The sequence below is a fragment of the Corythoichthys intestinalis genome, chromosome 10 (genome assembly GCF_030265065.1).
Source record: "Corythoichthys intestinalis isolate RoL2023-P3 chromosome 10, ASM3026506v1, whole genome shotgun sequence".
Lineage (NCBI taxonomy): Eukaryota > Metazoa > Chordata > Actinopteri > Syngnathiformes > Syngnathidae > Corythoichthys > Corythoichthys intestinalis.
This window is the reverse complement of record NC_080404.1, coordinates 20,498,255-20,521,555: the sequence shown is the minus strand read 5'-3', so window position 1 is coordinate 20,521,555 and position 23,301 is coordinate 20,498,255. Positions and strand designations below refer to the sequence as shown.

General features: G+C 40.0%; 1 protein-coding gene across 6 annotated transcripts in view; it reads right to left on the bottom strand.

Moving 5' to 3' along the window:
• fgfr2 (fibroblast growth factor receptor 2) overlaps window positions 1-23,301 on the bottom strand; it is a 57,585-nt gene that overhangs the window by 4,624 nt on the left and 29,660 nt on the right. For 4 of the 6 annotated variants that reach the window (XM_057847761.1, XM_057847763.1, XM_057847764.1 and 1 more), the window contains 9 exons: window positions 21,986-22,185; window positions 21,285-21,424; window positions 17,076-17,197; window positions 15,313-15,423; window positions 11,126-11,316; window positions 10,481-10,603; window positions 6,025-6,095; window positions 1,747-1,884; window positions 1,383-1,488 (listed from right to left, as the gene is read on the bottom strand). In XM_057847761.1, the coding sequence (XP_057703744.1) occupies window positions 1,383-1,488; window positions 1,747-1,884; window positions 6,025-6,095; window positions 10,481-10,603; window positions 11,126-11,316; window positions 15,313-15,423; window positions 17,076-17,197; window positions 21,285-21,424; window positions 21,986-22,185 (1,202 nt within the window). The remainder of the gene's footprint in view (window positions 1-1,382; window positions 1,489-1,746; window positions 1,885-6,024; window positions 6,096-10,480; window positions 10,604-11,125; window positions 11,317-15,312; window positions 15,424-17,075; window positions 17,198-21,284; window positions 21,425-21,985; window positions 22,186-23,301) is intronic. The other 2 variants (XM_057847762.1, XM_057847760.1) reach the window with 1 other exon arrangement.

Genomic DNA, 23,301 nt, shown 5'->3' with positions numbered 1-23,301 from the left:
TGCGAAGGGTGGTTACCAGCAACACCTCCAACATGATTTCACATTTAGGTGACCACCATCTGTCACTTTACACAAAATTTAAGGTAAGTAAACGATGTCATGAATGTCTCCCACCAGCTACGAGAGTCACTCCAGTGTGTTTAGTGTGTCTAGCGATAGTAAAACAAATACTATAACATACGCTTGTTAACGAGGCAGATAATGTGGCTAGTTAGTATGCCAAGACGGTTAACTAATTTCCTCTCCACCATTAGCCTACTAACAATAACACATTTTAGAGTTATAATTGCAATACTATGATACCGTGGCATTTTTGCTTAAGGTTATCATACTGTCAAACTGTCATACTGGCACATGCCTACTGTTCACTTGATTAAACTCCAAACTACTCAAGCACTGGATCAAATGCAAAGTACTTGATGTGACGAGGGACATCAAGGGAAAAAGAAACTTCAGCTTGAGCGTGTAGCAGCAATTCTTCATTTAATCATTTATATTTTTAGACAAGGTGCTGAGAAATATAGTGTGCCTAGCATTTCCAAGCATTTTTAACGACTTTATGCAAAATGCAAGCATTTTTCAAACTTCGAAAACACGACAGTAAAATCCAAGCATTTTCAAGTATTTCAAGGACCCCTACAAACCCTGCAAATAATCTAAAATTGAATGAAATAGAGCTGAATAGCGCTCAAATAGAAAATCGTTTTGGTTCTTTCTTTTCTTTGATGATTGTTTGTAGTTCTACTTGTGAGGGAGACTACTTACTGGTGTTTTCTAGAAAAGAGTACTGGCTTCCATTTTCTTAGCTCAAAAAGAGAAGTCTCACATTCCTAAAGACCTCAACATCTGCCAATGGTTTAGGGCAGACAGAAGAGTGGGTGGGGGGGTTTATTATATTTCAAAAGCTCAAAATGAAAGTTGGGCTTTTTGGCTTCAATTCATGACGTTCCAGAGCAGAGTTTAGTTTTGACAGCTTTCCATCTCCTCTTCTCAGCAAACAGATACCACAAAAGACATGAAGGAGAATGAGGCTCGCTATAGGGAGCATGGTCGTAATGATCAGTCAAATTTATGGAGCCTTGGTGGCCTCGGTGGGCCTGGTTCAAATAATTTTGATGTTTTTTCTGTGTGTGCGTATTTGTGGGTTAACGATTATGCTCTGAAAGTTTTCAGAAACATTCTGCTGAACCCTGCATGCACTGGCGAAAGTATGGTTTGGCTTGGATCAAAAGTCATGTTACGCTGCGTAAGAATGTATCGCATTATTTCATTTTATTTTCCCAAAAGGTCGACTTCCATTTGCCAGGAAACCATAACATTAGCAGTGTATACTTTCAAACCACCCGGAATTTTTTGCGGAAAACCAGCGATACTGCACAAACCTCATTGGTGCTGAGGGTAAGAATGCGATCCAGATCCTCGACAAGCTGCTTGAAGGTTGGTCTATGGGATGATATGGCGTGCCAGCAGTCTTTCATCATCATATAGCTGGGAGACACAATGTCATAGTTGGTTTATTTAACCGAGAAGGTAAACGAGACATACTTTTTGCATCTTCCACTGATATCTAGCTTCTCGTACAAAGCTGTGCCATTGTCCTTTCATTGTAAGGCAGACACTGATAGTAGCCAGTGTCAGCTGTGTGACAAAAGACAGTAACAGACTGAACTAAGGAGACTGACTAGGCCGAAGTCATGGATCTTATGTGCTCGTTTTTATTGAACGCGTGAAAACGACGACTCTTACAGCTCGTTGGTGCAGTTGCCAGGTTTATCCATGCGATGGCCCTCTTTAAGCAGCTTGAAGAGTTCTTCGACAGGAATGCCGGGGTATGGGGAGCCGCCTAGGGTGAAGATCTCCCACATGAGCACCCCAAATGACCATCTGTTAAGGGAGAACATCACAGGCTTGCTCAAAAATAAAGGCACAGCAGAATCACGTCAAGTGTTGGACAATGCCTCATAATTAATTCATACTATACTTTCAACTTGGGTGAGTCGAGTCCTGATCTCAATGTCATTAACCACCTTGTAATTCAGGCACAATAGACATACTCAGCCAACACTAAAGTTCTTCAAAAGGACACGTCAAATTTAAACTCTTACATCAAGACATCAAAGATAAATAACATGATATTCTGTTCAATTCAAAGGCCAGTGGGCTAGTTGCCAGTCTTTACCCAGTGTCTTATTTACATTGGGTCGTGCATGCATGTTGCTGGTGTCAATGCCGTCTTTCATCTTGTGACACAAACCCACTCCCAGTGCCCTCATCCCAACAATGGCTTTTGTGCGCGCAGTGAAAAATACACAGACCGGCCTTGTCTAGTTACTCCACACCAAAACAAACTAGACCACCCAAATTGCAGAGAAATGAGGAAAGAGCAATTGACCTGTTGATTAACTTTTCATGACTTCCCTGTTGCAAATAGCTACGACTCCATAATTCGATTATTGAATATTTGATAAACTGGACCCCCATAAGATCAGTCTTTTGCATTTTTATGTTATGCATACAAACAGAGCCATCAAGAAACCAACAGGTGAGTATGACTAGTAAAATATCAGTTCGTTCCATCTGTTTACACAAGCAGTACCAGCTTCATGCTGGTCTCTCCTTATGTTGACATACTCGTCTCTCCTTTCTGGGTACTTTGTAAATGCTTCTCAGCACTGCGTCACCCTGTTTCCTGCGCACGTCCGTGTACTTGTGCACCCATCCTTGACTCTACACACAAGCATACAAACCAACGTGTGACCTTGTCCCTCACCTTTTACAGTGGTACCTCTACTTACGAATGTCTCTACAGACTGAATTTTCAGGTTATGACATGCCTCAACGGGAAAACGTTGCCTTTTGTTACGAGATAAATTTCAAGATACAAGAGCTAAAAATACAGTACAGTACTTTAAAGATACGTCTGTACTTCCTGCTTTTAAATGTCACGCCATAAGATCCTGCTGCCCTATTAGTCATAATCTTTCACATCATGCTTCAGTAACGCGATTCTGCTCTCCTATTGGCTTATTGTTGATGACTTTTTAATTTGGGTGTCACAGTATGATGACCTGCACAGACGTGACAGTGTTTTTGTTATTGCGGGCTCGATGTCTTCGCCAGAGGAGCACAAGTCTAATGTTTTTGTCTCACAAACAGCTTTTTTTAAGCCCAAACACGAATCAGTACATTAGTAGGACATTACAGCACAGGTCTCCTCGCGTTTTGGTGTCGCGAAGAGTAAGATAGGCAATAGGCACCATCTTGAAAGAGAAGTATGGTCAAATATTTTATTTTTTGATTTTCCTTTGCATTATGTTTCATTACATACTTCACGGTTAGGTTAGGTCAGTATTTCTCAAATAGTGGGGCACACCTAGAGCGATGGCGTCGGTGGCATATGTGACCTCGGGCAACATTCGTTTTTGCCAGACTAGAATAAAGTATAATTGCACATCCACTCAGTGGGTGGCAGTGGCGCTCTCAGGGTTTACATGGCGAATCTGCGAAACGAAGACGCAATGACTGTGTTGCAGAGTTGCCTCGCGTGCATATGGTGTCTGCGAAGACGGAAGGCGAAGACGAAAAATTCTGAATCCTGCCTCCAAAGTAGAAGAATTCGATTGCGGGGGATTGAGGGGGGCTCGTTCCGCATGCATATCAAAAGCTCCTGCGGCGCGGGACCTGTGCCAATAACGTCAGCACTCGTACACGTCACATTGGGCGTGCGCAGAGGTGCTACTAAAATTAAAAACAGCAAATATGGCGGAATGTTGGCTTTAATTTACTGTTTTAATAATATTTTTAAATTAAATATGTTGAATGTTTCCATTTTTGTGCCTTTTTGACCAAAAGAAAAATGCCATCGCTTCGAGTGGGCGGGCATATTTTTCCGGGCTGAGGAACTTTGGTGGGGTCAAAGTGCATCATTCGCTGTCGCCTTGTAAATCTGCACTGCCCCCTAGGGCCTGGCATGAATACTACATTGTTTTCATGCGGAATTGCAACATTGTTCGAATGGAGAAGGGCCCATAATAAATGCAAACATGAAATTTTTAGTCTTCTCGGAGAGTCACCATGTAAACCGCCCCTCATTTTTAGAGTGTGCGTAGTATTTTTTTAACCAAATAACCGCACACAGCAAAGAGCACTGGAGATATGAAGAGCTAAGACGAGGAAATATAACGAAGTGTATGCAGCATTTGGCTTTGACTTTTATTACAGTGGGAGACGAGGAAAGACCAGTCTCTTTACTGTGTCTAATAAACAAAGCAGCGGACAGCAGGAAGCCAAATCAATTAAGACGTCACTTAAAGACATTAGACCCCAATCACATTGATCAGCCGCTTGATTGTTTTTCAGCAAAAATTGTGCCGAATATTGCCAAAAATCGTCCTGCTTCGTCAGTGTTACATCAGTAAACCAGCGAGCACTGTTAGCATCATATAAGGTGGCATCCCAAGTTGCTCACACCAGAGCAAGGGAGCTGATACTGCCTGCAGCATAACAAAAAAAAAAAAAAAAATTTTTTTTTAAAACTCTCCATCTGTCCAATGACAGTCCATTTTGCTCTATTATTTTTATTTTTTTTTCGGTCAAATTGTTTGCATTTCTAGTTTTACCCCGATTATAAAATTTAATATGGCATTTCGTTAGTGCTTGGAACCGATTAGGGTATTTACTTGGAAAATGCATCTCTACTTACTGAATTTTCAGGTTATGAGACTAGAGATCATTTGAATTTCGGAAGTAGAGGTACCACTGGATATAGGTTCCACTTCATTAGCATAGCATGAGCGGAAAAGATTTTGGAAGTCGATGCGCTGCAAGATTTTTGTTTGACCAAATCCTCCCTCTGCAAGATCTGATCTTTCTAGCATTGAGCTGCAGCAGTCTACTTCAACAAGAAGCGACTTCCATTATTATTCATGTATTCATTTAATCTGATGTCATGTGTCGTACGCCTGTGCCTGTTTTGGTTTTGAGTTAACCTCCCCATACACTTCTCATACAGCCGCCTTGCTTTTGCTTTCACGTGTTATGCGATGGAAAAAACAATTACTAAAAGTGAGTGATGAAATGATATTAGCGGTGAGCTAACTAAGCGGACTGCAAGCACTCCCGTTCAGCTTCCTGTTATGATTGATTGGCGCTCCTCTGCGGAACGTGAATGGCATCATGTGTACATGGCTGATATTATTTACAGGCACGTGTGCGCGCACAAATAAAGACTTACAGATGTGGACTGAAGAGAGGTCATCTCACACCAAAACTGAACTGGAAAAGCTCCAGGTTGAGACTGCTACTGGTGCATGTGGACGCAAAATCCTTTTCTTAAGGTCATCTTGCAAGGCATTTACCTAATTGCCACATACACCATCTACCCTGCGTCTGGAGCAGAAACTTCAAACGACGCTGTCAGGTCGCATATGACTCAAACACCAAAAAGAGAGTAATGCGTTCCCTTTGTTCTCCTTTTAGAACGAGTGTTCTTAGAACTTAAAAAAAGGAGACAGCGACGGGTCAGCAATTCACATACCAGATGAATGAAAATAAGAGGGGTGGGGGTGAAAGAAGACGGGAGGGATTATTTTGAGCATCTTCAAAACGACAAGCCTCATGTTCAAAGTGAGGGGGCTCGAGCAGGAAGACGACTGCGATGCAGAGCTGCAGTTTTGTTGGGTTTTGACTAGTGCGGGGCCCAAAAAGAGGGGGTGGGGTCTAAAATGTGAATCAGTGGGAGAGTAGGTACTGGTGGTTTCTGGGCTCCTTCCAGGGCTCTTTGAAGCTGCTCAGATTAGTAACACAGCATTGGCTCCAAGTCTAGCGTGAAATCCTCACTTTTGCCACAAACCGGCCAGCATTGGCCCCCCTATAGGCAGGCAAGTGCTCCACCCACTAAACACCTCAGACTAGTCTCCATCTCTAACCCAGCAGCTGACATTATGTATATGAAAAGTGAGAACTAGTTTGACCAGTACTGTTTGTCAATGACTGAGGTATATTTTAATATTAAGAAAAACTTACACATCACTCTGGTGCGTGTAGACCCGGTCAAAAAGCGCTTCGGGAGCCATCCACTTCACAGGAAGCCGACCCTGCGGACCAAAAAAAAAAAAAAAAAAAAAATCCAACAGAATGATCAATCGACAGTCATTTCTGGAGATCGTTATTCCGAGAGTGGTTGCATGAGTGCCGAGGAAAGTCATTCCCAAAGGAACATTTAAATTGTTCAAGCAATAGAGCAGATAAACAGGTCAGGGTTAATGCACAGCGTATCTATCTCTTTTGTGCTATTAAAGCACTGACTGTCCCGCTTCAATCAATATGCATTTGGTGGCTTAGCCTACAAGTGTTTAGTTAAGTGAACCGAACACTCCAAATAATCCTTCCTAAAACTAATTTGAATATAGTTTAATACCTCATTTATACTTTAAACTAGAGTTGTCCGATAATTACTTTTTAACCAATAACCGATATCCTGATATTTTCCAACTTCAAAAATCCGTATGCCGATATCAAGCCGATATCGATATATGTGATCGTGGACTTAACATATTAAGACTAGTATTGTGATGCCCAGTGTTCGCACAGATTACTTGAAAAAGTAATTTAATTACTGATTATGCCTCAAAAAATCTAGTTACTATACTGATTACTTTATTATCAAAATAACCAAGTTATTTTAAAAGTGATTTATCAGGTACTTTTCACAAATGTTTCTCACTTTGCCGCCTCAATTTATGACAACAGAAAAATGTCATCACATGATAATGACTCTCCGATAATTGAATTTAAAGAGCAATATCAGAATTTTTCACATTAGGCTTAATCTTCGAGTTAGCAGAGGTTTAATTAGTCGATGGAGTTCATTTAAACCATTATTGACTTGCGGTAGCTCAGCAGCTCCGGAGCCCTGAAGCTAACAAATAACTGACAAACTGCATGATATTTGTTGAAATTGACTGCATAGACTAATTAAACCCAGCTAACCAGCTAAAATTACACCTAATGTAAAAAATTCTGAATTTCGGGTTAGGGTGATTAAATTATCACGACTGTCCTCCCCACAGCATATCAGTGTCAATGTAAAACAATGCAAATTGACGGCACAATAATCAACAACACACAAATGAATTGCACAGTGCAATAAACTCAAAGGTGAGGACGGGCGCGGATGCGCACGCACAACCTGGAAGTACGCCGTACACATACGCGGTGAATTTGGCCACAAAACGTGGCGGCAACCAAGCACTTTACACTCAATCAGACTTACAACACGTCCCAAAGATACTAAACGAACACCTCACCTCACGGCATAAATGTGCAACATGAATATGATGTAAACAATGTTTGCCAACTTGGAGCGATAATTACCCGTCTTTGCAACGGCAAAGCTACGAAATAGCCGCCCATGTAGTGAGTCCAACCTATCGCTGGAACCCTCCAGAATAAAGGAAAAATACTCAAGTTCATTCATGGATGTACACAGATCAACATTCCCTCGCAGCCATCTCAAAAGGTGGCTGCACTCGCCTTGAACATGCACCGCACTGGCACAAACTTTTCTCAGTCCCAAAACACATAGCACGTGTGACTCGAGACCAAAACAGGAAGTAAGTGTGAGCGGTTACCAGAGAAACTAACACGTAGCGGGAACCTTTCTAGCATGTTGTATTCAAAATGCTCTTCGTACATGACTACAATATTCTTCATTCTACATACATTATGAGTCAATAACAAAATAGTAACGCAAAGACACTAAGAAAACTAACTTTAATCAGATTACTGGTTTGGAAAAATGAACGCATTAGATTACTCTTTACTGAAAGAAAGTAATCAGATTACAGTAATGCGTTACTAAGTAACGCATTACTGACAACACTAGTGATGCCCCACTGGATGCTTTAATAATGATAATGCTCACATAACAACTTCCAAGCATCTTAGTTTGGAGACATCTAGTGGTCAATAAGCATAACTGCTGTGCTAAGCTGTGACCAGCCCTTTTACAAAGGGTTCTTCATTCACTTCGAAGGCAACAAGCATATGGGCCCAAAACCGATAATGAAAAACCAATGTCGATATTAGTTGTTATCATTTTAAAATGCTTTTAACAGCCGAGATTATCGGCTACATGATAATATCGGACAACTCTACTTTAAACACCATTAAACAACTTAAAAGTGTGGAAAATGCTTTACATTGGTAAGATTTTAAACTGCAATGATCATGTAAAAAGCTAGAACAGTATATCTTAAGTAATTGTAAAGTATATCCATAGTAAGTGAATGTAAATAAGTTATGTTAACAGTTCTCCATTTTTTTGTAATTAAGGAGCAATATGTAAGATTTTCACTTCAATTATTGATTAAACGGCACTAATAATTCAATAGACATTAAAATAACATGTTTATTTTAACTAATAGTTCGAACACGGTTCTCAATGGTTAAGTCGAGACGTTCCTATTTTAAAAGTCGACTGCCAGCCCCAAAAGTTTATTGTTTTGATTCTGTGTTTACAATGAATGTCCCGCCCTCCACCATCAGCCAATTACAAGATTAGTTCTTGGTCTTCATCCAGGTTGCCACAGATCTGCAGGCTACGTAAATTAAGGTAGCTTTCACAGTCAAATTTAACAATATCGTGTACCAATGGAGCAAAAAAAGCTGAATGTGAAATGAGTCTTAACAAATTCATAAACAAAAGAAGAATATATATTGGAGATGCTTTCGAACAACAGGGACAACTTAAAAGGTGGAAAAAATTGACGAAAGACGCCAAAGTTGCATGACATCTCTTAAGGTGATGTACTTTTTGAGTTTTCCTACACAAGTAGTCCCCGGGTTATGAACAAGTTCCATTCCTAGGCTGGTGATGTAACCCGAATTTCTGGGTAAGTCAGAATTAACCCTTTATGTACCCCATGATACCCCCTGAACCCCAAAATAACTGTCCAAAAACATGTATTATACATCATATTTATAAAATAATGTGAAAAATAAGATACTTTGAGATACGTTGTGTTAAATGCCGTTATATTTAATGACTATTCAGGCTTTCAAAATTAAAAAAACTTCGGGCTTTAAATGCGGGTGAGTCGCCTTCGTGAGAAAAAAGTGTGCTGTGGAAAGAGTAGGGAGGCGAGACAGGGGGGATATCATGGCCGCTCAGGTTGCCTCTCTTAACGCGAGCCCACCGTCCGAAGTAAAAAAAAAAAAAAAAACTGATCTTGACTCGCAAGAGAAGCCCGCAACGTGGGGAACAGCAGCAGCATGAGAACAAGGAAGTCGAACCTGACGCCGCCAGGAACTGCAGCATGGCGGCGACACTGCTGGAGGAGGTGGGGATCCTAATATGGCAAGAACTAGGTACTGTTTACGCAAAAAAAAAAAAAAAAGCACTGTAGACAGAATAGCGGACAAGACTCTTGCGCCCTAAAGTCGAAATCGCACAAGTAGGGTACATTGTAAACCGGGGACTACCTTTATTACTTTCTTGTACGGCAAACTGACATATGGAACATGAACAAAGTTGTCATCTTCATGCTAACGTTGTTTAGCAGTGGGGGTTGATTGACGGGGCGAAAATAGCATCTTTACATGTCGGTTGGTAATGAGAATTCAAATGGATGGAGGAATAAATTTGTCTTTGTGGATGCTGTCAATGCATTACAAAATGCGGTATTCCATTTGCCAGCGTGCTTATGTTGTTGAGAAAAGTATGGTTTGTTTGGTTTTTTTTAGCTTTTATTGTGCACTTTTTGGCTGGTGTGACGTATAGTCAGAAAAATATGGTACATTTTTATTATCACTTTCCAGTAAGTCCATACAATACAGTAGGAATGTGAAATAAACTGCGACATAGCGCAGAACCAGATTGTACTAGTAAATATTACAGTACCTGACAGATAAATACAGATAATAGATTACCCAAATAAAATAATGTTTTTATGCCGACATTTGAGAATATAGTAACCAAAAATTCAACAAAATCATCAATTATTATTATCACGGCTATTAATCATCATCACTCTCAACATCACTGCATATTGTTGTTGTTGACAGCTTGTTCTCAACATGATTGCGCATGGGATGAAAAGGCAACCATGCATACTAAATGAGGGCGTGCGGATGGGCTGCTCTGCGGTGGGAAAGAAAGACACCACTGGGCCACTATGGAGTTGTCAATTATGTTGAAACTGCTCCCCCTCTCACTGTGTCTCTCTTTCTGGCTAATTGTATAAGTGCCTATGAAACTAAAGGGAGAGGGATAAACAAGGCAGTCTACAGAATCCCAACATTCACAAGCTGCCTGGGAACCTTCAGCTTCTGCCAAAACACAGATCCAAGAAAAGAGTGAAAAAGAAAGATGAGGGAAGAGAGTGAATTTGAAGGGTGGGTAAATAAATCAGTTTGTTGCTCCCCAAGACTCCCCCCGTCCCTAAAAGCCCACGATGCCGCACGCAGGTCGATGACTCACATTGGTCGTCTTTTTATAGTAGTCGATGTTATGGACATCGCGGGCCAAACCGAAGTCTGCGATCTTCATGACGTTGCTTTCTGTGACCAGGACATTCCTGGCTGCCAGGTCTCTGTGTATACACTAGGATGGAGAAAGTGAGAAATACAAGGTGGGAGGAGGGGGTCACAAAGTGGAAAAAATGAGGGCATGAGAATAATTAGACATTTACGTCACTCTACAAATAAATGAACTCTGATCTCTTGGACACAGGTAGAAGCGCCTCAAATAACGTCACATGAAAAGTCTGCACTTGTGTAAACGTGTCCCAAAAAAATTTAGATTCCTTTTTAGCCACACTCAGATCTGTAGATCACGCATGTGCGTGAATGCACGCGTGTGTGCGTGCGAGAGTGTCACATTCCAACAGTGAGCGGGAGCGTGAGGCTGTCTTTGGACAACATGGCTGCACTACTATTGTGAAAAAAAAATACAATTCCTCCACACAGAGGGGCCTTTGTCATGGGATAAGATACAAAGAAGGGGATGGACAGGGGGGGTGACATCAGTGTTTTTAGGAGATAAAACTCCCACAGTGACTCACAAGTTGCAGCCATAGCAAAACCTTCCTTCATCTAACAAAATAGCTCTTGAAAAACATCTTACTTTTTGGGATGCGAGGTACTCCATGCCCCGTGCCACTTGGTAAGTGCATGAGACCAGATCTTTGAACGTGAGCTGTTCGTCAGACACGCGGGCAATGTCGTAGGAGTACTCCATTCCAGGAGGCCGGCGGGCTCGGAGGTACTCCCTTAGATTACCTTTGGAGGCATACTCCACGATCACATACAGAGGCCCTGCATCAGAAGATCAAACAAACGGGGTTATTTTTTTCAGTAGTGAGTAATCTAATTAATTACTTTTCTCATCTTGGCAACGCCGTTACCGTTACTGAGGAGGGAAAGGTGTGCGTTACTATGCGTTACTATATTGGTTGAATGACGCGAGAACAGTCTGAGGGAGACGGACTCACCGAGACGACAAAGCAGAGCAGGAGTGGGGATGAGGCAAAAAAGTTGTGACGCCGAGCAAACGCGATGCTAGGTAGCTCCAATAATACCTGACTGTAGCCGATAGCCTACAAGCTACGCCCACATGATATGGTAGATATGGTAGAAATGGTAGATATCACATACATATAGAACTAGATGCGAAATGACAGACACGGGGGCGTAAGCAACATGTACAGTAAAGGAACTAGATGCGTTAATTAACAGCTGCCATCTTAAAGCAGTAAAGTTCTTAGGAAGGCTCTGTTGTAGAGAACCTTCCTAGCGAACTTAAGTAACTTTTTATCTAAAATACTCCTAAATCGGCAAAATCTTGACTTGAATCTATCTTTAAATGATGAAACAGTTTTAAAACTTCCACATGTCAAAAGTAGACAGAAGGGAACTAATGCAATAATGGGAGTAATTTTAACAACTTTTAACGGTGGATTCAGGGTAAAGGGTAAATTAGGGTAAAGAATTGGGCTAGGGCCAATTGTCCCAAAAACCTTTTAAACTTCACATTATGTGACCTATGTGTCTTTTTTAAGGTTGTTGTTTTTTTTTTTGAGGAGAAAAAAAAACAAAACATGAAAATTATCACCAGTTACTTTGCCAAGTAACTAATTACTCTTACATTCAGGTAACTGAGTTACTAACTCAATTACTTTTTGGGAGAAGTAATTTGTAACTATAATTAATTACTTTTTTAGAGTAAGATTAACAACACTGATAACTATCATATTTTTTTAAACTATAACTTGCACCTGAGCAGTGTTAGTATTTCGTGGACGAAATTTTTTTTAATGACTATGACGAGATGATAACAAGCTAAAAACGTGTCTTGGGAGAGTAAAACATAACAAGACGAATGCCAGTTTTCATCTCTGACGAGCCGAGAACGAGACGAAAATGCAACAACATGTGACGTATCACATGTTCACAGTGGATGATATTTTTATGTGTAGTTGGCTGGGATCGTAGCAGTGTCTGGTTGTGTCACTCGTGTGATGTGCTTTGCCCCCCCAACTCACCAGTGTGCGCTCCAGTCTCCAGGCTTGTTTGTTTTGAAACACACATGGTAAGATTTGTGTTTTTATCTTGGCAAGAGAGAATATGCAATGTTGCTTTAGCTTTTAAATGTCTATGCTGAGCTATTATCACATACTAAATGTAACTTGTAGCATTAGAACAGCATTCACGTTAGCATTAGGCTAATGCTAAAGGCGAGCGTCCTCTTAAAACTCTCAGACAACTTTTTTTTTTACATACAGTTTGTAGCATCCAGGTATGTATAATTAATTCAAAATAAAGTACTGTTTTCTTGCTGAGTGTGTCTTATTACGGTATGATGGCGTTGTTGTTGTAGACGCTACAACATGTGCTCCTCTGTCAATGTTCATTCGAAATTGTTGGAAACCTTCATTTATTTATTCGCTTATTTTTGGACTCAAACATTTGAATTTTACAGACGACAACAGTTTGAGTAAACGCCACAACAACAAACACATTTTGAAATGACTAAAATATAACTAAGATTAATAAGCATCATCGTCCAAATGACTAAGACGAAAATTTTAAAAATGGGCTGCCAAAAACAACACTGCACCTGAGTATAAATTGCAGGCCTAGCCAAACTATGAAAAAAAGCATGACTTATAGATGGGGAAAATATAGCATTTACCAAGTGTCAGTGTGCATAAGACAGACAGCTTAGAGCAGCGATCCCCAACTGCCGGGCTGGGGACCAGTACCCGTCCTAGCGCATTTCCTACTGGGCCCCACAGAAATGACTGATGCACCGATACTGATACCAGTACCGGCGGGGGGGCCGATCCGGCCCAAAAATAGTGGTATTGGTATCGGAGAGTACCAACAAACAGGACGCCGATACCATTTACCGGTAAACACTAAATGCAGCTTTTTTTCTGCTGACACTCACTGCACCCTGAGTTGTGTGATCACACGTGATCACTGTGCAAGCCAAGCAGCAATCACTATTGACCTGCTCCAGACCAATGGGAGCGTGCCAATAGCCGCTCTTAACCAATGCCGGGGCAGCTTTTTCATACAAGAAAAAACAAACCAGGAGAAGAAAATCATGTCGGCAGTCTGGCAATATTTTAGAGTAGAAAGTCCGTTGAGTACACTGGCTGCATGTACAATTTGCGGTATCTGGGCCAAAAATTGGTATCGGTCCAACAGTAACAGAAATAATAAATAATTTAATAATAACGACCGCATTATGGCCAAATTAACTTTGCCCTGTGCCTCTTGACACAATACGCTATAGAAGATACTGTATAATAATAAAACTGAATAGGACATCGTCATAGGAATACATTAGTGCTGGCATCTAGCATCTCTCTTTTTTTTTTTTTTTTTTTTTTTTTTTTTTTTTAAATAATATCTATGTGGGCTTGTTCTCGAAAATGACATTGGCACATCCGATTTGTTTCTGGAAATTATAAGCCCACACGCTGGCGTTTTTGACTGAAAAACAGATGTGTTTGGCCAGATTCTTTATAGGGAAAAGGCCACTTGATGAGCCAATAACCTCAAAGACAACGAAAACTTCTTTAACAGACAATACCAAGAATCCTACCTAAAACATGGGTTTGTCGCAACAGGTGACTCTTGGGTAGGGCTGCAGCTATTGATTATTTTAGTCGTCGAATAATCAATGAACTAGTTCGTTCGAATAATCAACTAACCGGACAAGGAACATAAAAAAAATTAAAATACCTGAGCTTAGCCTCAAACGGTATTTCAAAAAAAAAGTTTTAAATGAGGATCTAAGTACAGCAAAAGAACAATTGGCTAACTTACATATCAAAAGTCCGCGAGCTTAAATGCTATAAAACGCTTACCTTTTTTTTTTTTTTTTTTTTAACAATGCTCTAAACAAATGGTTCAAGCACATAATCCCACATAAAACGGCAAAATATACCTATAAACTAAATTACGAATGCATTAAAAAAAACATTAGCCCAAACAAAAACTTAGCTTATGTTGGTCTGAACAGGGAGTAGCTGGATTCAGAATGAATAAAGGTTCACACCGGTCCGCAGTGGAAAAAAGGTTGAGGACCCCTGGCTTAGAGTACTTAGTGAAATAAACAAATCCTATTTACACACCACAGGATTTTTGTTAATGCTGATTTTTTTGTGTGCCCGTTCACATGTCAAAAATAAATGTGATTCGTATGCAAATGAAATGCGTTGTCATGTCTCACAGTGTTTACTAAAGGAAATACAGTCACTTCGGAAGGTCTTTGCTGTCATGCTTTTGTGGCACTTTTTAAGATTTTATGCTACCGAAGACAACATTTTCTTAACCTGAAAGGAAGGAAAAGGTATTTCCTGTCCATTCCTCTGTCATTGCTAATTCGCGTCTGTTGTTGTTTTTGTTGTTTGTTTTCCAAATAGTGATGATATTTTTCACATGTTAATGACTTATAGATCACATCCATATGGATCACGTTCATACTGCTGAGGAGTCTGATAAATAACTGATTTATATTCACACAGGACTGAGCCCTGGTCGGATTTGAAAAAAATCCTAAATGGACTGTTCACACTGCATGAGAAAAATCAGATGAAATCGGATTCCACCTACAGTGCAAACGTAACCTTAGTTCTTCTTTCAGACAGCATGATTTAAATCATTGGCTGCCATTGATGGTGCTAGATGTCCAATCCACTTTGACTGCGAATGATCGCAGCCAGCCCTCCCAGTCAAAATCTATTGGACGTCCATCACGTCAATGGCAGCCAATGAGTTAAGATGGAACATTGTGCTTACCATCTTGTGTGCAGGCCCCCAACAGATTAATGATGTTCTTATGCTTGCCGATCATTTTCATCATTTCCATTTCTGACACCAGGTCAGACAGGTCCTTTTCGGTGGCGTCATCTAAGAGCAGAAGAAGAAGAATCATCCAACGTTACTCAGGGAAAACAAACACGCCCACGTCCGGCCATCCTTCTAACCCTTGACTCTGAGCTCATTGTCAGCCAGTCAGACAGCACCTTGTTTTGTAGTACGTTTTGATTAAATGCAGCTGACAGACAACGTGGACTAAAGTTACAGCACTGAGGGGAGATCCTCGCGCAGACTACAGCAGCACCCTTTCAGTGCCAAGAGGAGGGGAAAAGAATGACTTAAAGATGCTCTGTCTGGATTAATTCTGTTACACAAGCTCACTTTTTATATTTCTTGTATCCATATTTCCCAAATTCCTCTGCATCACTTGTTTAACTGCAGAGCCTGTTTCTATAGACAAGGTTGGTCTCCTGCTATACCTGATCCTATCCCCTCCTACTCCTACTTTCATTAATAACAGCAGCCTGACTCACGTCTTTGTGTGGGTGCTGAATGAGCTCCAACCAGCTGCTGCTCTAGGGTCAACTATGTGACCACTCCTAACCCTTACCTAGCCGACTTGCCGTCCCGATAGATGTCATTCAGCAACCACCAATAAAAAATAATAACTCCCCCATGCTCAACCTTACCCTGCAATAAACTCGCACTGGACTATATATCACATATAAAATGCACTTGGTTGCCCACACAGAGTGAAGTGGGATACATGCATCCCTTTCGTCAGATTGTCAATCCAAATCAGACGTTTATAAATTATTACGTTTGCGACAAACTATTATTTTGATAGTTAACTGTTCACTGATTATTTTTGTGATTGGTTGAATAATCGTTTTATATAAAAAGCTTTGCATTTTAGCTGGAAATGTGCATTGGAACCACTATTCGAAAAATGAATAGAATAGTGATGTCCCAAATGTGATCGGAAATCCGGCCGATCGCGTCATTTTTCAGAGGAACGGAATTGGGTGTAAAGGATTGGGATTTTAATCTTAAAATAAATTATTTATTTATTTATTTATTTATTTATTTATTTTTAGATTAAAGGGATAAAAAGGTTTTTTTTACAAAATCCAAAATTCAATGTTTTATACTCCACAACACAAAAAGCGGAAAACGAAGTACTGTAAACAGTACAGTACTGTAACATGTTTGGGAAAAAAAAACATTTTTTCTCCAGGAATCGGATCAGGACTCAGTATTGGCAGATTCTCAAAATCAGGTGCAAAAATATGCGCTCGAGACATCCTTAGAATATAATGTAACAAAGTAATTGTATCATTGTTTTCCAAAGTAAAAAAAAAAAAATATGTTTGCAAATATCACATTTCGATTACGTACAAATATAATTAGTCTGGTTTAACTGAGGATTAAAAAATATACAGAAAAATGGCATATTAAAAAATAATATGGTAAATAGTTTCATTTTTCTATAACTAACAAATTTTTAAATAAAAAAGAAAAAGAAAAAAAGAATGAAAATAAAAAGATTATCTACGATAAAGAGATTCCAAATAGAGGCTAAACAATTTTTGGGTCAACAGTATCTCTAAACGATTAATTGTATATCAAAAGAGTTGTTGCTAATTTGACAATCAATTATTTGTCAGTTTGCCAAATTGATCACGGCGGCCCTAAAAGTTACAAATGCAGCATTAATGCGAGGAAGTAGAAGAACGACTTACCTTTCAGCATTTTGACAGCGACAGTTACAGCCTCTTTGGGTTTGTCTTTATCGATGCCAAGAGCTTCTGCCATTACAACTTGGCCGAAGCAGCCCTCACCCAGGGGTTTGCCCAGGGTCAACCTTCAGCCACCACACAATAAAACAGACAGGACTCTGATTAGCCACTAAAATACAGATTTTCCATACCTTCAAAATCATGCCCTCTTTGTCTCACTTCAATGTTATTTTTGGCAGCCCTTTTAATTTCCGTCTTAGTCTTTTGGACGAAAATACTTGTTCGTCTTAGTCATATTTTAGTCATTTCAAAATGTGTTTGTCTTCGTCTAGTTTTAGTCGACTAAATCTCATACAAAGTTAATCTAGTTTTAGTCAACAGCTACTTAAAATGTTTCGTCTGTAAAATTCAAACGTTTTAGTTCAACACCAAATAAAGGTTCCAACAATTTCCTATGAACAAAGATGGACGAGCACATATTGGCGCCAACTTCGTGACGATAATACACACGCACCTGGAAAAGCAGTACATTATTTTCAATTAAACCCATCTTGAAGCCACCCTAAAGTTGATGCTAATGCTAACGTCAATGCTATGCTAACACAACGAGTTACATTTATTGTGTGATGATTACTCAGCACAGACATTTAAAGGCTAAAGCAACATTGCACATTCTCTCTTTCTAAGATAAGAAAACAAATCTTAACATCTGTTTCCAAAAAGCAAGCTGGAGCGCTGCCTAGCTTGAAACACATCCTAAACTCCGGTGAGGCGAGAAACGGAAAGGTGCTGCTAAACTGCTACGATGCAAACTGACGTACTCCACGTACAATATGAAAACGTCACGCATTGTGAACATATGACATGAATGATGTCGCATTTTCGTCTCGTTGTCGTCTCGTCAAACGATAAACTGGAATTCGTTGGTTATGTTCTAGTCTCCCAAGCCACGTTTTTAGCTCGTCATCATCATGAAAAAATTGTTCGTGGACGAATAATTTTCGTTATTGTCATTGTTGACGAAAACAACACTGTGTCTACATTAAAGGCTTTCACTTCTAAACTGTTTACCAAGCTTTGGCACATGCTAATATACACTTACTTGTTCCATTATACAGGCTTTCTCAGCCCAGACACATTAACTTATGACGAGTGGACTGCTGCCAGAGTGCTGCCACACTGGCGGGACTAACTACAGTTCCACATGGAAATGTAATTACCTTTTTGGTATGCCATATTGTAAATGTAAACTATGTTACAGTGAAATCTAGCACACACATGGTAGCTGTTAAGGTGCAGACAGAGACTTTCCATTGACTCTGTCGGGCATCTATAGTTTTGGTTATTTGACTGTTTGTTTGCTCTTTAGGGGGTAGGTGTTCCTTCATTTTTCTGATTGACAAGTGTTAGTCTCACCCCCTAAATTTTAGCATCTTGGTTATGTAAACTCACGCTGCAGGCCAAGAAAGGTCCCCAGGACCTGAGGCCAGCGCCCCACCACAGTAACACAATCCCCTATCTGTCTCCACACACTTGCCACACTCAATGGCCACCATTCTGCCCATACAGCCACACATAATTGATGTTATTTTTTTCCTCCGCACAAGCCACAAATGTTTGCATTCCTCCGAATCCTGACATGAGCCCTCAGGCATTGGGTGACAAGCACAGTATTGAGGCGCAGGCATTAATACACTGAGATTAGTTCAGCCTGAAGAAAATGTCCCGATTGTTTCTCTTACAATAAAATACCAATGTGTGTCATGATAAACTGCACCTTCTTGTTGTTTACAACCAAATGAAATGTATTTGGTTTCCAGAATTGCAACACCAAATCTCATTGACCCTTTGGAGGGCATGTGGTCATTTTTTGTAATATACTAAAAACACAACCCAATATAGACCAGATATGTGGATGACAATTAGTATCTCCTTCTCTACCAAACATCATGTCACAAGACATCCCCTTCTTTCAAGCGCCATAGAATATTGTGTTCTATCACTACATGAACACAAAACTTACGTAAAGAAATATTACATTGCCATCTTTTATCATAAGAAAAACATTTGTCACTAGTCTATATCGTTCTTTAGTTTTGAGCAGTTGAACATCATAAACATCATTCTTTATAGGTCTCTGGTAGTGAATGAGTTCACATTTGGTACACAATTATGGTCTAAATGATACATACACATGATGTCCACACACTGCATGTCAATTATAATTAGAGCTGTCAAATAATATCGGGTAGCCGATAATCCGATAATATCAACATCGGTTTTTCATTATCCGGTTTGGGCCAATATGCATTAAACAGATGCATTTGCATTCATGGTGCAAAAATTAAATGAACAATAAATGATTGAAAAATAATGAATTATAAACTCATAAATCAGCCATAATATGTTCAGTCCACGACCCCTTATATTGGTATCGGATTTTTGGAGTTGGACAATATCGGGATATATCGGTTAACGGTTTAAAAGTCATTATTAAAACTCGGTGTCAGGATTAGCGATTAGGCAGCATAGAATAGAATGCCAACATATCCACACTCACAAGGGATTCACAGAAATACTGGGTTGTACACCTGATTGGTGTACACTTCACCCCTCCCAATCACTCATTTTTCTTACTCAACCCCAATCCTCTTTCTCCTTGGTCTTCAGGCCCCCCACATGGTGTCAACCGGAAATACAACTAGCTTACGTTCGCACCAACAAATTCATAGTGTAGGCATTCAATGTAGTTCTTGTTGTTGTTTCTGACTCTTCTGTCTCTCTCTCCTTCTCTCTTTTCTTCTGTCCCCCCATAACACCTTCCTGTTCGCTGCTTTCCCCTAGTAAACAAGGCAGTAAACTGTTCAGACCAATCGGACACTTAGATTCCCATTCTGCGTGTCAAGCAGACCAATCGGACACTCGGATTCCCATTCTGCGTGTTGTTAGAGTTAGGAAAATTGCGCCATATATGACTGCATTTATTCGCATTCATTCTTATTACATTACATTTTAATCTACAAGTAAAAGTACCTTACATGCCCTTTCCTGGTAATGTTAAAGCACTAGAATAGTCACATCCCTGTTTTGCAGACACAGGGAAACCGTAAATTACTAAGGTTTAGTGAAGTTTCAATACTTCAGCATTATTTACTTTCAGTATTATTTACTTCCCTATAAGTAAGACACTCACCCGGTTAAACATAGCACAAGGGTAAGTACGCATTGTTTAGAGGAAGGGCGCTTGGGTCACAAGGGGGCCACAGGTTGCGCCAAAGGCTGACCAAAGCGTCAAGGCCGGAGGTGCTGAAGAGGCCTTTTCGTCTGGACACCTGCTCTTTACGTCATCCAGACATCACATCACCCCATGTGCTTAGTAGGCTAATTACCTTATGAATGGAGTATATAAGGAATATGCCTGGCTGGAGAAAGTACTGATACTTCTGCTTTTCTGTACTTGCTCAGACTAGAGAACTATCAGCCAGATATCTGTAACTGTTGATTGCTTTGTCTCTGGAATCATTACATTCGGATCAAATTGCAACTCCAGGTCTGTGACTCTTTTTATTAGATTAGCACTCAATTATTAGTATACCTCGCTTCTGAGTAACGAACACAAGAAAAGTTAGGACAGAGGAGTGGTCCGGTGTCCTCACCCTTAACAGGGGCCCGGACCCTCCCAACAGGTATATTTTTAAACCTAACAGTGTCAAGCAGCTGAACAAGACGGTAATATATATATATATTTTTAAAGTCATTATCGGACAACTCTAATTATAATTCATCTTCTTTTTATTATTAATCATTATCGTATTTTTGATACTATTTTTCATAGGTTTTTTTGAATAAATAAACCTTTTTTTTTTAATCAATAAAATCAAAATTAATTAAACTAAAATTGGTATAAGCAGAAATACAATTTTGATAAGACACCCAATAACACGTACAAGTTGCTTTTTTATTATTATTATTATTAGATAGTATTTTAACTCCATGACAGCGATAGAGATTCCAATTCATTTAAACTGTGAAGACTGGAGGTTAATGCTCATATTCCAGTGCCATTAAGGGCGCGAGACACTGGCAGCGATTCACTGTCAGTCCTCCCAGTCAAACTGGATTGTACGTCTAGTGCTGTCAATGGCAACCAATGAGTTAAAAGGGTGCCCTATAAAGGTTTAAGATAAAGGTAGTGATGAAACATCTGCTCACCTGTCCCTTGCAAACTCCCACCGTGGATCCTCAGGAAGGTCGTATTCAGGAATTGGGTCATCGTGCGCGGAACTCCGCCGAGTGGTGATTCTTACTAGCGGCGTATTGGAATTCATTGATGAACTGGAATCAGCTGACACCTACAGGTACAAGAAAAAATGGCTGATCACCACTATCTGGGTTCAAAGGTCAGACAAAGCTCTAAGGCATCACTAGTGAAGTTGTTTCACACATGACTGAAATCAGTCCTTTTATTGATATTATCAGAAACTTTTGCACATATAGCATATTAACAAGCCTGATTTCAGAACTTCCTGTTTTCTATTCAGATTCGAATCTGTGTTGATTGCAGCGAAGTGAATACCAAGAATGTGTGATAAGCAGACGTGTTTTTTTTTTCCCGCCAACCTCACCTTATCTCGATATGCCATTCAGTCTCTCTGCAGGGTGCATCAGACATTTTTTGTACGTTTTTATTTCACTTGGAAGAAAAGCTCAAACGTACAAATCCCCATTGTAGACTTGACTTGCTTTATAGAGTACATTGCATAGTTTTAAAAAGTACATCATTTTAAATGTGTATTTTTCAAACGTGTATTTAAATTTTACAACCATGCATCTTTTAAAAACTGTTGTGTTTGTGTCATGTCTGTTGTATCCTCTAGAGGTGTTAGATGCCATAGAACTCTTTATCTACTTTCTGTTACCTGGCGGCGCAGAGGGATCTGTTTGCTCAATTTGTGAACTGCAGGTTGGCCACTAAAATCCGGTTTCTTGGCTGTGTTCCTCATGCGGCAAACCACCACGATGCCGACCATGCAGGCGATGAGAAAGACGCCGGCGCAGTAAATGGCGATCTCCACATAATCGGGAGAAAGGGGCTCCACATTTTTCTCTGCCGCTAATGCAAATAAAGAAGGAACAGTGAGATGTTTCATTGAAGGAAACATACAATTTGACACAGTGACTGGTATACAACATAAGAGAGGAGCTAATGTGAGCACACCAAGAAAAAGACAACACATGCCTCACTTAATTTCACACACGAATGGGTGCAAGGCATGGATTTCTGAATGTAAGTTTGTGCTTCCAAGACGGCCGGACCCGTATTATTAATGAACAATGCTCTTTTGCATCTTGAATTTATCAACACTTTAGAGTAAGGGAGTTCCAAAAAATCGATTACTAGATGCATCGAGATTTGAAATGTGACAATTCGATTACGATTCATAAAGGTTTAAAACGATGATTTTCCCTAATAACTTTATGACAGCCTCTCGTCGCGGAACGAAATTCAAGACACGTCTGCCGCCCGGACACCTTTAACGGACACACGCACAACGTTATGATGGATGCTGCTGGTTACTTAGCGAGAGATTTACTCCTTTTCAAACGACTGGAAAAAAAGTTTGTGTATGAGACAGGCAGGGACCCGGCGGTCGCGCTTCTGTGTGCAAGTTATTTCTTAGAGCGAGAGGGGAAGAGAGATAGTTCGTTGGTCTTGTCTTTCAATTTTCCAGCAGTAGTTTGTCAAGTCATGTCAGTTGAAAAATGTCCTGTGTGGCTAAGACCCGAGTGCGTCTATAAGAGGTGAGTACACGAACCCTCTTGTACTGTTTAGCCTTTATTGTTGTTGTTTTTGAGATGTTAACAGTTAGCGCTGAGCGCTAAGCTAATTAGCCAATTCGCTAACGCGTATTTCATTAGCAGAACTTGTAAAACCATGATTAAGTACAGCAGTAAAACTACAAACATACAAAATGTACAGAAATCTGTGAAAACAAAGTATATTGGTTAAAAGAAGTCTTATTTCTAGTCACTTTGTTTCCAGAAAATGTGGAATTCATTCCACCAATGTAAATTTTATTGTTTTGTTGGGAGAAATAAGTACAGCCTTTAAAATGGTTATTGTTTTTGCACTTTCTTGTGAAAAAGCTGGCAGCGATCATTCGCCGCCAGCCTCTCCCACTTAGAATGTATTGGTCGTCTAGCGCTGTCAATGGTGCTAAAAGATGAG